Raw genomic sequence first — 15,381 nt, 5'->3', positions numbered from 1 at the left:
AATTCCTGGACTTCAGCAATCATCCTATTGGTTTGGGCTATAAGGTGCCCAAGCTGGTACCAAGCACCGATAGGCTAGCTGCTGCGGGCCAGGTTGCCTTCACTCGGGATCCCTTTGTGGTTACCAGATGTCAATCAAGAAAAATAATGAGACAAGCCTCAATTATTTCAGGACTGCCCTGAGTAGACCCCAGCTTGAAGGGACCCAAGATATTTTCCTTTCACAGATTCAACCACTAAAGTATGTCTTAGATGTTTAATTTTCACACACTTTAGACAAAAAGAGGTTGAAATATAACATAAAATATTTAGGATTAGTCAAATGCTATCATGAGATGATAAAACGAAATCCTAAACTTGTATAGAACTGATATAGTCAATTTGCAATTTGGGCAAAAACATATTTTTGTTTCAGGAGACATTCACTGATAACCCAGGCCTTGGTTTCGTTGATGCTGGGATCATCTTTGCTATCCATTCACCAAAGACGGTGCCACAGTTTGATGGGTTAGGCTTGTTGTCACCTGTGGGAATGCACACAAGGGTAACCATCCGCCAAGTGAAGGTAAATACTGCAGAGAAGTCGAGTCTGAGGAAATTAGGCGGGGTAGTGAATGCATCAAACACATAAGTAATGCTTTTCACTAGAAATTCCTTTCTCCCATACCTGTAAAACACCATTAGAAATTCCAAAATTTCATTTCAGATCCTTTTCCTTTATCTGAAGGTACATGATTAGTGGAAACAGAAACTATATAAGTGAAAGCTGGGAAGCCTATCAAATCCAAAGTAACTTTACATTTCATTAGAAATGGAAAGGGTCATTAAGTATAAAAAGGTACCTAAGTTGCTGAGCCATGATTCTTCAATGAGACTATCTGGGAAGGAGAAAATTAGTGGGAAAAGCAGGAATCTTGGAGTCAGGCTGGTCTGGTAGGTTTCTGTTTGCCAGCCACTTACTTGCTCAGTAACTTTCTTTAACTAGCTTCCTGAATTTGCATCTCCTTTCTGCACAAATGGGACAGGGGTAATATTTTCCTTTCATAGTAAGGAAGTTTAAGTGAAGTACTGCAAAGAAAGCACTTATCATTGATAGACACAAGAGACAGCCAACGGCCCCTGGTGAAACTCCACCTTCAAGTCTAAAACAGTCTGAAGGCTGAAAAACTAGACTGCTTGTCTCAGATGAAGTCTGCCCTTTCCCACCTGATTCTTTCTGAAAAATGCCCACCTGCACATTGGGAGGAAGGGGTGGAGCCTTGGGAAGTTTACACTGTTTGCAGTGGGGAGGAGCCTGGCCTCTCCTGTATCTGTGTGGTGACCACAGATTCAATCTGTGAGGTGGGAAACCTACCAGCAAGACTCTCTCTCACTTAGCTGAGAGTCATTTTTTTTTCCTTTTTACCCAATAAATTCCATTTCCTTACCCTTCTATGTGTCTGTGAGCCTCATGTTTCCTGGTCATGTGACAAGAGCTCAGTTTTAGCTGAACTAAGGAGAAAGTTCTGCAACACCATGTTGCCTGGCACATAATAGTTGCTTGTTAAAGGATCTTTTTAAAATGTGATTTTGGTTGCTGTTTTGTAGGTGAGCTGATATGACATTTACGTAAGTGATCTTTTTTTCCTTATATGAGTCGATTTTTAGAATACTCAGTGTGTCTGACTTTGTTAATTCACATTTGGGATATATGTTTAAGGATCACTATTATACTTAGCTTCAGGGAATTTCAGGTCAATAGAGTAGGCAAAATAGACAAATGTAACCAATTTTGGTTTTGGAAATCCAAGAGCTCTGAGAGTAAAATAAAAATGTGTATCAGCTTCTTGATGGAAAATTGATGTAAATAAATCTCCTGAACCAAGTATTTATCTTATCTTAAGACAGTTCATCAAGAATACCCTTGGGGAGAATGCAATCCTAACATCAAGCTGCAGAATTTTAGCAACTACAGCACTTCCGGTTGCTTGAAGGAATGCAAAGCCCAGCACATAAAAAAGCAATGTGGATGTGTGCCTTTTCTTCTTCCTGGTAAATAAAGACTAACTGCCCCCTTACTTAACTAGACAGTTAAGTGTTTCTTACAGGGTTACAAAAGGTCTGGGAGGAATACAGTATTGAAATACAAATGGAATATTAAGTATTATTAAATGTAATTACAGATGCTGCTAACCCATTCACAGAAAATTATTATATTCTTAAGCCTGTTCCTTCTCTTTGCAGCCTAAAATGACAACTAGTGACAAAGTCATCAGAAGTTCAGTCCTAAATTTCTTTGAATTTTATGTTTATATTTACTTAATTTGAAACATAGCAAATCAACATGTCACTAAATTGTTTTCCACTCTTATGAAATTCTACACTGGAAAATTATCCACTTGCCAAGTACAACTTCGACTGACAAGTTTTACATTATAAAATCATAGCAGAGATTTCTGGAAAAGAAAATTGTTTTATCAGGGTGGGGCCCCAATACTTACTCCCAAAGGCTAAAATTTGATGGTCTCAAATATCTAAAACAGCACACCAAGTTTTTCTTAATTTTGAAAGAAAAATTAGATCATGGATATGTCTTACCAAGCCTGAAGATTTCACTGTTGCAAAGTTGTTTCCTTTGTGACTGTAAACTTACCTTCCGGGGCCTCCTTTTCATACAATTTGCAGCTTTTCCAGAACCATGGGTGAGAGGCAAGCATTCAAGGAAGCAATCGAGCAGGGTGAATAAGAGCCAGATCTCAACTAGGCCGCTCATGCCAGCTCCACAATTTCTCCCCTAGGTGATCTTGAACAAGTGACCTAACCTCTCTACTCTGCTGTCAAATGGAGGAGAGGATAAGAATTCCATCTTATAGGGTTGCTGTAAGAATGAAAGGGGTATGTAAGTGGCTCAAATAGTGCCTGGCACAGAATACAGTCTATATAAATGTCAGATATTTTTATTCAGGTCTCTTACATCCCCCTCCCACAGCATATCTAGAAAGATATATTGTAACACAATCTACCTGCCAAAATATTGTAACTGCCCAACGGGCTCACTTTGCCTGCTGCCTAGACAGAACTGATTTATCAAGACAAAGGAATTGCAATAGAGAAAAACTAATTCATGCAGAGCTGCGTGCGGGAGGCTGGAGTTTTATTATGACTCAAATCAGTCTCCCTGAGTATTCTGAGATCAGAGTTTTAAGGATAATTTGGTGGGAAGGGGACCAGTGAACCAGTGAATCAGGGATTCTGATTGGTCAGATCAGAGGTGAAATGATATGGAGTTGAAGGTGTCTTTTTGCGCTGAGTCAATTCCTGGGTAGGGGTCACAAAACCAGATGGGCCAGATTTTTTATCTGAGTGGTTCCAGCTGATCATTGGAGGCAGGGTCTGCAACATATCTCAAGCACTGATCTTAGCTTTTATAATAGTAATGTTATCACTAGAAGCAATTTGGGGAGGTTTAGAATCTTTCACCCTCCAGCTGCATGACTCCTAAACATAATTTCTAATCTTGTGACTAATTTGTTAGCCCTACAAAGGCAGTCTAGTCCCCAGGCAGGAAGAGGGTTTGTTTTGGGAAAGGGCTGTTATTGTCTGTTTCAGAGCTAAACCATAAAAAACTAAGTTCCTCCCAAAGTTCAGCTAACGCCCAAGAATGAACAAGGACAGGTTGGAGGTTAGAAACAAGATGGAGTCAGTTACGTCAAATCTCTTTCACTGTAATCATTGTTTGAGATATAAATTTTGCAAACGTGGTTTCATTATTTTTCAGAGGTTTCCAGAATCATCACATCCTTCTTTCTAGTATCCAGATTATTGATCTCTGGCCCCTCCAAAAACTGCTGTTCTATGTAAAACTGCTGGCTCTGGCTTTGATTTCTACTTCCTAATTTACTGGCAAAGTTACTGGAAAGAAGTCTGAATTGTTTCATGCAGAATAAGGTTTACAATTTTAAAATTTATTATTATTAAACAAAAGCCTACTGGCTAATGTGGACCAGAAACTAGGCAAGGTGCTACATAAAACACAAAGAATGATATCTGCATGATCTTTAAGATATATATCAAATGCATTCAGGAATATGATCTTATTTGGTTAGATTCTCACACATACCTTTAAGTCTACTGATATATGAATAAATGGAAGATTCTAAACGTTAAATGAATTCATTGAGGTAATTCCACTAACAATTTGAGGAAGCAATCTCCAAAATAGCTTTTCAGATATTGGTTATTTCCAAAATTTCATTGCTCTTTTTGTTTGTTTGTTTTTCTTTTTGTTTTCTTTTTTGTGTTCCATCTACCATCTTTGTTTTTTTTTTTTTTCTGAATTGTTCTTTATAATGGAAGAAATATTATTGCCAGAGCAAGAAATAATTCAGAAAAATGAGGCTTTTTCCTAACTCAGTGTTGGAGGTAGATTTTTTAAACTTATTTTATTTTATTCATAAAGAGCACTTCCTTATAGTTAGTTAAACATTCCACAAATTGTCCACACGTTGTAAGTGGACAATCTCGTTTGGTTATTTTTAAGATTACTAACTAAACATTGTGGCTAACTGCTGAGCCACATGGACTATAGCAATAGACAAATATTGTGTTAAGGCTAAGCGACTAAGGCTTTAGAATCAGCCCTAGGAGTAAACCCAGCTCTGATACATAGTGATTTTACTACATATCTGACAATCTGACAATTTAGAGTAGGTGCTTAACAAATATTGGTACTTACCTGCCCCCCTCCCATCCTACCTCTGGAATGGCAGTCTATCAGGAATGTGTGTGTGTGTGCGTGTGTGTGTGTGTGTGTAAATGGATAGAGGGAGCAGGATGGAAGATATACAGAATGTGCCAAAGTTCCCCTAACTGTGTGGTCTTGAGCAAGCCACTTTCTGAGGCTTAGTTTCTTTATCTGTAAAATGAAGATTCTCATATCGCAGGATTGTGAACAGCGTCAAATGAGATGACAACTGTGAACATAATTTTAAATTTGGAAACTACTCACATTTTAAAATTATTATTCCCACTTAAAGATTTTAGAATAATGTAGACAGACGGAAAGAGGTATGGAAAGAAACGAAAGCATTATTCTTCCTCCCAACACATATTTTCACTGAATACTAACTTGATTCCATAGTTTTGCTTATGAAAGAATAAATGCTCATATAGATGAATGGGTGGGTGGATGAATGGATGGACAGATGTAGGTAAGAAAGGTATTTTTGTCATTAGATCACTTATTTTACAAAATGTAAAGTCTCTATATGTTACACTTATTATTTTTAAGGAAATGGGATAGAATGCGACCTACAAAAGTACTTCAACTGTGTTTCTCCTGTACTTGGTAAGTGCTTAATTTACTTTTGTTTTCAGGATTTATATTAAAGTTGCTCAAAGTAATACAAGACATTAAGTCAAACTATGGATAGCCCAGAAATTAAGCAGAATATAGTACATACGAGAAGATCTTTTTGTAAGTGTTCTTAAATAGTAGCTAAGAAACACAGGCAGTACACACAAACAAACAAAAACCCTCTGATACTAAGACACATCTGAATTTTCAAATTTTGTTCTTTTTTATAATCAAAATTTCCTAGTTGTTTTTTTATTGTTCCACAAATAAAACATGTTTATTGTGAATAGTTAAAATACTACAGAATAGAAAGGAAATCACGTAAAAATAAGTAGAAATTTTATTACTGAGAATTCCTCTCACTGTTTGGGAGTAATCTTTCATTCATTCATTTCATTGTATGTACATGGCATATAAAATTTTTTCATAAATGTAATTATAACTGTACATGCCATATTTATTGGGGGCAAGTTGTTATTAAAGAGCCCACTCTTTTTTTTTTTTTTTGCTTTTACCTTAACCTGGAACAATTGCTAACACTTTAGTATATCCTACCATCACTTTCTCCACATACACATCTCCATATCACTTGAAGTCATGGGTTGTTTTATGAAAACAGAATCCCAGTATATACCCTTCTACACAACTTGCTTTTCTAACCCATTGTGGAAATATCTCCAGGATAGCAGGAATAGATTGAAAAGGTTCTTTTCAATGGTTGTAAAATATTTCAAGGTATGGCTATAGGCAGAAGGAATCTTTTTTTATGTAGACCACAGACTGAACATGCAAAAGCCATATTACTAACCAATAGACTTGAAATGATGTTGCCAGATTTCTTCTGATTCCTTATCCCTGTTGGAGGCTGGAGGGAGAGCTTGGAGAAAAAAACCATGCATGCAGTTCAGCAGGGACTGTTGTGGGATAAGGGGGTCAGAAGAGTGTGTGTGTTTGTGTGTGTGAGAGAGTATTATGTACATGAGAGTATATGTATGTAAGTGTGTGTGTGTGTGTATGCGTGTGTGAGCTTATGTGTGTATGGGATTGTGTGAGTGCATGTGAGTGTAGGGGAAGAGTGGTGGTCTTTACCAGCAATGCTAAAGAACTAGCAGATGCATGCAAAAGTTATCTCCCAGAGAAGTCAAAGTTAGAGTCTGAAAAACAAACCTAAAGTTTGTCAGTTACGGGGAGGTCTTGGTAAACAACTGGTTCATGAGAACAAAGGGTTTCAGTATCAAAACCAAAGGAAAAACAAGAACCTGAGTATCTAGCTTGGATGAGGAGCAGTGAGAATGGGCACTGGGAGGTGGTCCAAAGGGAAGCTGGAGACAAACACTACCTGCTGCAGGGACTTTTTTCCAGTATGCGTTTGCATGGATAGCCTGGTTGCTCTGAAGGAGTCAAGAGAGAACACTGAATGGAGAACCTCGGGGGTTGATTTGGAAGTGACCGGGCCAACAGAAATAAGAGACTGCAAATACCCAGGAGCACATTTCATACCACTGTATGTTGAGAGAAATCTGAAGATGTTTAGTGTAAACCTGAGACATTGGTTTGCAGGGTTGTTTGACTGTCCCTCTCAAAGTGACATGGGGTCACACACTTTCCATCTTTCTTCTGTCCAAATATCTGATATTTTACAGAAATAGACCCAGATACTTCCTGAAAATAATTTCTTAAATCCAGTAAAGATCCCAATCCAGTGACTCAATGAATTCAAAGATAAAAACTTCCAGGCCTTATATTGTGTCTCCTCTGCTACATTCAGAGTAACATATAAACACCATTTGTTGTTGGTAACCACTTTTTTTTTAACATTGAAAGTGAAATGATAAACTTTATAAAACTATCCTACCCATGATGAAATATTTCTCTTCTCTGAATTCCCTGTCCTGATTTTCATTTCAGACCACATTGAACTTAAGGAGTTATGTACAGTGGGAACACATAACTCTAGCTGCCCTGTTTCTTGTGAAGAAACAGAATACCCTGCCACTATTTCTTATTCCTCTTTTCCAAGTCAAAAAGCTTTGAAATATCTTTCCAAGAAGTTGAATCAAAGCCGGAAATACATCAGGTAATCTTACTAGCTTTTTAAACTACTGATAATTAACACAGATTTTTTTTTCTTTATTGAAAACCCTCAAAGACTTAGGAAATGAAATTCTGATCAATCAAGGGAGGCAATAGCTTTTTTCACTGAACTAACAATGAAACCATAGAATTTTAAAAGTAGATAAGATCGTATCGTTCAACTCCTTACTTTAATTGTGTGAAGAGGAAAATGATGCTTGTGTGAGTAATCTGCTCATGATCAAACCTTTATTGCCCAAACTGGGGAAAATAATAATGTTGACTGATAACAACGGATGCCTTAAAATGTGAAAATTTCCTACCTGTACGTTATACACTTTGAGTCTTCTAATAACTGTACAAGGTAGATGAAACAGAAATTAATATTCTATTTTTACAGAAGAGGAAACTGAAGGACATCGTATTTTAAGAAATGGTTCCGTGAAGGTAGTCAGGGGCCCAGAAAGAAGTTATGCCCAAGAACTTTGATGCTGGTCCCCATGTCTTTGCAACCCAGATACATGATTCCATGTTTCCTGATTAACTGAGAATTAAATTAGTCCTCTTTCTGCTATACCATACTGCCTCTTAAAAATTACAAATCAAACTTCATAAATAACTCTTTGTTTTTTAACAGGGAAGCAACTTTAGCATTTCTCTGTGTTTCTTCTTTGTAGTTTTAGGACTAGGACATGAAGCAGCAATATATATAGTATACTGGTGTTTGTAGTTATATCTATTAAAATAAAAATATGTTAACTAACTTAAGGTACATTTTCATAGATGTGTACATAATTTGGAAAGCATGCTTTGATTCCAATGTTAGCCTTGTACTTACTTTAATAAAATAAAAAAAAATATTCCCATGTAAACACCAAGATAATAAAGTGGTCTTTACAGATCAGAAAGAAAAATGATTTTCATCAAAACAGGGCTAATGGAGTGATTCCAAACAGCAGATAAAATGATAAACAGCTGTAAAATGTACAATTATGTTTGTTTACACTTCCAACTCCAGCACAGACATCTATTTATATATTTTGTTTTAATGTGGGAAACTGATTTGCTTTTAATATTGTTCCTGATATATTTAAATATGACTTAGAAGAACATTTCGTGTGTCTTTTGGTTGATGGAAATCTCCTGAGTTTCATAATTATTTAATATGCAGAGAAAGTAGGCATGATTTTGGAGACATACTGGTGAATCAGAAAAGAAAGCCATGTATGAAACAAGAGGATCTTAGGGAATGCTGTGTTTTTCTTTTTTCCCCCCAAAAACTCAGATTGTTCTTGAAACAGGAGAGTTCTCTGATTTCCCCTTGCAGAATGTGCAGAAGGGGTGTGGCTTGCCTGTTCGGTGTCCTCTCAGCTCAAACTCCTATGGAGAGCATGCAGAGGGGCAGGTGCAGAGGCCAGGGGAGCGCTTTGGGCTCCTGTCCCATGATAGTGTCTAGGGGTGGGTGCCTGCAACCCTAGGGTTGCAAAGCTCTTTCAGCTTTGCTGTCTACAGATGGCTGGAGGTTTAATCAACTCAATGGACCCTCTGCCTTATCGTAAAGGCAAGGGCCAGTGTGACAGCCTTCTGTATCCCAAGCTCTTGCCCAGTGTCCCAGAAGAATCGGATTACACACGGGCTCGAAGGATGAGTGCAAGATTTTATTGTGTAGTGGAGGTGGCTCTCATTGAGATGGACCAGGAGCCAGAAGGAGGGATGGAGTGGGATTGCGATCTTTGCATGGAAGCAGGCAGCCTATGGCTAGACTCTTCTCTCTACACTCCTGGCTGAATTCCCCTGGGTGTTCAGATGTGCCTCCTCTTCTCTCTTTCTCTGCCGCATCATTTTGCCATCACTGGTTTGTTGATCTGCTGGTCTGCTGGTATCTTCTGGAGCTTGGGGTTTGGGTTTCATATGGAGGCAGGATAAGGGGTGTAGTAGGCCAAAAGGCAACTTTTTGGGTGCAAAAACAGAAATGCCTGTTCTCATTTAGAGCCACTTTATCCAGGCCTGAGGGTGGGCCTTTGCTAGGGAACTGCCCTCTTCTACCCAGTATTTTTCTGTTTCCTGTCCATATAATTATGAATAGTTCTCCAATTAATCTTATCACATAATGTACATGTAGGGACCTTACATGGTTTTAAATAGTGGAGGCCATTACCAGGAAGACTAAGGTGAGCAGCTGAACAAAGGTGGCTGGATTCAGGGATTGTTCAGCTCCTACATAGAGACAGTTAGAAGTCACACATATAATTAAATAACTGGTTTGTGCAAAGGTACTGGAAATCAGAGAGTGGTAAATCAGAAAACAGAAATGCAGTTTGTCAGGACGGCAAATGTGAAATATTAGCAGCAGTCATTCTAAAAGAAGCAACCCCTAACTTACTCATGAAGCTGCATGTGTGTCTTCCTGGGACAGAAATAAATGCTACTTCATGGTCAATCCAGGGCCTCACGAGGCTGCTGCTGGACCTCAAAATGTTGAGAGGCTTAGCTTCACCGTAGCAGGCAGTGTGGAGTTTACCGTTGAAGATAAGGGTAAATTGTGTCTGAAGTTAGGCCAACCTCATCAGTAAAACAAGTGAATTTTTAAAATTGTTCTGTTTGAACTTAACAAATTTTGAAATAAAAATTGTATAAAATTATTTCCTTTATGCCAAATTAATTAATTCCTCTAATGTAGCACTCCTGTTCAAGCATCTGGAAGCTCTTTAAAAACTATCTTGTGATAGAATAAAAAATTTAGTTTTTATTTTATAATCGTGCCTCTCCTGACACAAACAAATATTTTTGGAGTTAAATCCTGTTAAATCTTGAACAACTTCACTATTGCCATGAGGCACAGATTCAGTGAGACACAAACGATTGGACTAAACAACTGCCTGAGAGAAGTTGAGCAAATATCACAATATTTTTGCAGGGGAATAATTTATCTTCTCTCAAAATCGCAGGTGGATAATGCTTGGAAATGATTATGAATGTTGTGCTTGGGAAATTAAACAATATTATCAGTGCACATGCAAATTAGGAGCACAATGGAGGCCAAAGAGAATGGAATATTACTAAAATTTCTGGACTTCCTAGACAACTTTATTATTTCCATTACTTTGGGAACTGGTTTATCATTTGTAAATATTACTTCAGTCCCTGATTATCTACTTAAACATAGTACATTCTCCTGTTACTCAGGGTTAAACCAGTGGAAATTAAGTAAACATATTAATGATATATTTTGAATTAAGTATATTTGTAATTATTGATTTCAAAAATTGTAAACATGAAGGAGAGTGATTTACAGCCATGTTCCTTAGGTGTGTTAAAGATCACCACATAATTTAGGAAACCCTGCTGATAGTATCCATTCTTAATGGATACTATTATTATTATTGACATTTTAAAATCAGAAAGTGCTTGGTTTCAGATTCAGCTTATAACACTGAGAGGGTAATATTGATCCATTCATTTATTGGTTTTCATCTTTAATTTGCTCCCTTATTTGTCCATTTTACATATAGCTAAGGAACAACCTATTATTTGTTAAGATTCAGGAGTAGTCTAAGCATTAGGGATACCTCAGTGTACAACAGACAAAAATCCTGCCTTGCTGCACTTCTGTCCACTGGGATGGAAATGGGTGATCACTGTTTGTAGTCTTGTCGGATGGTATAAAGCACTGTGAGGCAGTGGCAGCAGAAAAGCAGTCTGGGGAAGCCAGGGTCAGGGAGGGTTGTTCTCAGGTCTGTGGATTATTGTCATGAAAGTCCTTCCTGACAATACTTGTTGAAGTGGGGGTGCATTAAAGTTGGAAACAGAAAGACCAGTTAGCAAGCTATTGCAAAAATCCAGGTGAGAGGTCATGAAGACTTGGGCAAAGGTGGTAGCTTTGAATGGGGTGAGAGGTCATAGGAGTCCAGATATATTTTGAAGGTAACACAAAAAATGGGATTTCCTGATGAACTGGCTATGGAGTGTGAAAATTTACACTATAAATAAGGGAAATGTGAAGGATTTGACTTGGAACATGCTAAAGTTGGAACATCTGTTGGACATCCAAGTAGAAATATAAGAATGAACTTAATATATTATTGAAGTTCAAGGTAGGGGTCTGGGCTGGAGATAGAGAAAGTGAGGGCTTCCAAGACCATGTAACGAGCTATTAATATCATTTTAAAAGATGTTTAGCCACTCTGGTCACGTATAAAGATTTGAAACAGACATTAAGAAAACAGAGTCTTTGCCTAAGTATACTAATGACATATAGTTAATAATTAGTATTCATCGAACACCCAATATACGTCAGGCTCTGTGTCAATTTTGCACATACATAATTTAATTTCACCTCACTACCACTCTGTGAGCACAACTCTAAAATCCTGACTACTCATGAGGAAACCATGACTCAAAAAATACAACATGATTTCTTGAAGGTCGTGTAAGTAACAAAAGACAGAACCAAGATTTGAATGAAAATCAAACACACATTTAAATGTTTGTAAATACTTTATTCAGTAGATATTTACATTTAATGCCTTTTTCTAGTTTCTCAGGAATAAGGTACAGAAAAATTATTGGGGAAAATTATTTTTTCTTAAAAACCAACATGATAAAATGCCTTCTACATCCTGCTAATGGTGCCTAATATTAAAAACAATCCTGTGCCCAGTTTAACATTAAATAGCGCATAAAACAAAAATGAATATTACTTTTATTAGATGGGAATTAAAAGTAATGCTGACAATCTTAAGCTATATTAAGTCTTTTTTTAATTCCTAGAGAGAACCTTGTAAAAATTGAAATTAACTATAGTGACCTAAACTATAAGATAACCCAGCAGCAAAAGGCAGTGAGTGTGCCTGAGTTACTTGGTAAGTGTTATTTAATTGCTCCTTATCATTATTATTATTATTATCATTTATTGATACAGAGTCTCGCTGTGTCGCCCAGGCTGGAGTGTAGTGGCGCGATCTCGACTCACTGCAAGCTCTGCCTCCCGGGTTCACGCCATTCTCCTGCCTCAGCCTCCCGAGTAGCTGGGGCTACAGGCGCCCGCCACCACGACCAACTAATTTTTTGTATTTTTAGTGGAGACGGGTGTCACCATGTTAGCCAGGATGGTCTCGATCTCCTGACCTCGTGATCTGCCCACCTCGTGGTCCACCCGCCTCGGCTTCCCAAAGTGCTAGGATTACAGGCGTGAGCCACCGCGCCTGGCCTATTTGCTCCTTATTTTAAAAAAATTTTGTCAGTTTTTTCTTTCATATTTAAGGTTTAGCTTATCAATGGAGGACAGGAACTCAATTAAACTTGTCATTTAGCTGCTATTTAAATCTGTCATATTTCCACTCCCTAGAAAACACTGTACAACCTCACATGGACTTTTATAAAGAAAAGGCTGGTGGTGTTTCATCTCCACTCACACTCACATCAAACTTTACCATTAGATCCCTCATCAAGTGACTCTTGTAGAATGTTTCATCTATCCTACACCTGGGTAAATGTCAGCCACCGCATACCTCCACACAGGGCTCTATCCCAGAGTGGCTTAAAAAGAGGAACCTGAGAAAACAAAATTAGTCATTTCGTTTACAACCACTGCCTGCTCACTTGCCTTCTCCACACAGTCCCTAATAAACATAGTGGCTGATTTTCTAGATCTCACTGCATCTTAGAGGAAGCCGTGTGGGAGACAGAAGAAGGCCTTAGACTCAGGCAAAAGTGACAGCAGTCAGACATTGCAGCTGAGACCCTGAATATGGAGGAAATATGTCAATTCGCCAAAGCTCTTGGAGAAGCCTATACTTCATTATTGCACTTTACAAAAACAGAATGGTAATCCCTTTATGAAAGCGGTGCTGGAGTAGTCAGATTCAGAGACAGAAAAGTAAAAGAGTTGTTGCCATGGGCCGAGAAGAGGAAGAATGAGGAGTTCAAGTTTAATGCATACAGTTTCAGTTAGGGAAGATGAAAACATCCTGGAAATAGATAAAGATAATGGAATGGCTGCATAACAATGTGAACGTACTTAATGCCACAGTACTGTATACTGTGGTTAGTATGGTAGTTTTTATGTTTTATATATTTTATCACAATAAAAAAGCACAAACAGTAAATATAAGTATCAATTTAAAAATATCAAAAAAGGCAATGTTGTGTTAATATTTTTTGGTTAAAACCAATATTATGAATGCATAAAAAGAAATACAGTTTTGACACTTGATGTCACAACTTGCTTGGAAATTAATTTTCTGGAAAACATCACCATCCAGTAGTGCCATCTGGATGACACTTTTCTGCTCTTCATTTAACGCCTAGAAATGAGTTTGTAATTATCTAGAATCTCTAATGAATTTACCTAGATTTTACATCCTCCAAAGTCTTAGAGTTATATGTTTGGAATCAGATTTTATGTTTGCTTTTCTTCTCTGCTTTTTATGATGATTTGTAGGAATATTGCTTTGATATTACCAATTGCTATTAACTTATTCATATCAAATGCTAAAATACAATTAACCAATCTTCATCTCAGTTATGATGATATTTTGCTTCAACTAATTTAACTTCTGATAATATTTGTTTTTTATGAAAAATAATGACATTGAATCTTTACTGGTTTTATTACAGCAGATCTTGGTGGTCAGTTGGGTCTATTTTGTGGGGCCAGTCTGATCACGATCATAGAAATTATTGAGTATCTATTCACCAATTTCTACTGGATATGCATTTTCTTTTGGCTGAAGATACCTGAAATGACCCAGTGGACTCCTCCACCTCAGAATCATCTGGGAAATAAAAATAGGATAGAGGAGTGTTAATGGTCATTTAGAATAAAATAATTTGCTTTTCTCTTCATGATACCTTCAGATTTATCATGACTAATTCATTGTTATATCACTTTGCCATAGTTTCGAGATCAATAAAAGCCATTAAAGATATATATCTCTTCATAAATATTTCTATTTGTCTTTATCTGCATGTATGTGTGTGTGTATATATATATGAAATAAATAGGAACTATGTTTGTCACCTTTGTGTTCCCTGCACCTAGAACAGTAAAGATTATGTAAAAGACATCTCATAAATGTTTTTCAATGAAAGAATATTGGTGTAGTGAAAAAAAGACATTATTTATGACTAAATATGCAAACTAGACCCAATAAACTATACATGAGGAAACAAAATATTTCTTTATTCAAGAAATGGTATGTATAATTTATGCTTTATAAAGTTTTAAAGAATTTTTATTTTCATTAAGATTCAACATACTTTTTTCTTTTCTATTTTATGTGGAGTGTTCTATTGTAAGTGACTTTTGGAGGGACAGAAATCTATGTTTCCCATACAGGTGGTACTTAACATCAATCTAGTTGAAAATAAAGTTATATGTATGCTATCTTGAAAGTGCATGGCATTTTCTCATTTTTTTCCCAAGTACTTCTATTTACATATTTAGTCCAGAGGGAAATTCAGGAGTTTCGGTGTTCTCTCTCCCCTTCGGGTAATAGATCTACTTTCGGTCTCTCAGAATATTCAATTAAAGGTGACTTTTAGACGAATTCTCAAACATATTTAAGAAATAATAATAAGTCAAAGAATCTATCCCCTAATTTATTCTCGATGGTATTGCAATTTCTTCCAGATGTAAGAGAATAACTCCTGAAAGTCTTGATATTGTTTTCCAGCTTAATGATAAGCAAGTACTTGTTCCGTGAGAATGAGGCCAGTGCAATTTGATGGTACTAACATTAGGAATATGAATATCTCATAACTCAGAAATCCCAATCTTGGGTAAATGGGTAAATACTCTGGAGAAATTCTCCCACCGATGTGGCATGCAGCTTCTGACTTTATTGCAATTCTTCTACTTATCCTTTTTTTTTTTTTTTTTTTTTTTTTGAGATGGAGTCTTGCTCTTTCACCTGGGCTAGAGTGTAGTGGTGTGATCTCAGCCACTGCAACCTATGCTGCAACCTCTGCCTC

The 15,381-nt window shown here is 37.0% G+C and overlaps 1 protein-coding gene across 1 annotated transcript in view; it reads left to right on the top strand.

The window, feature by feature from the left end:
• ASIC5 (acid sensing ion channel subunit family member 5) overlaps positions 1-14,385 on the top strand; it is a 36,445-nt gene extending 22,060 nt beyond the window's left edge. Inside the window, exons 5-10 of the mRNA XM_001092816.3 lie at positions 415-564; positions 1,883-2,030; positions 5,269-5,325; positions 7,243-7,411; positions 12,178-12,269; positions 14,026-14,385. Coding sequence (XP_001092816.3) covers positions 415-564; positions 1,883-2,030; positions 5,269-5,325; positions 7,243-7,411; positions 12,178-12,269; positions 14,026-14,216 — 807 coding nt within the window. The 3' untranslated portion in view covers positions 14,217-14,385. The remainder of the gene's footprint in view (positions 1-414; positions 565-1,882; positions 2,031-5,268; positions 5,326-7,242; positions 7,412-12,177; positions 12,270-14,025) is intronic.
• The last annotated feature ends 996 nt before the right edge of the window (positions 14,386-15,381 follow it).

This window comes from Macaca mulatta, chromosome 5 (genome assembly GCF_049350105.2).
Source record: "Macaca mulatta isolate MMU2019108-1 chromosome 5, T2T-MMU8v2.0, whole genome shotgun sequence".
Taxonomy (NCBI): Eukaryota; Metazoa; Chordata; class Mammalia; order Primates; family Cercopithecidae; genus Macaca; species Macaca mulatta.
Note: the sequence above shows the minus strand (reverse complement) of the source record. Positions and strands in the feature narration are given on the sequence as shown.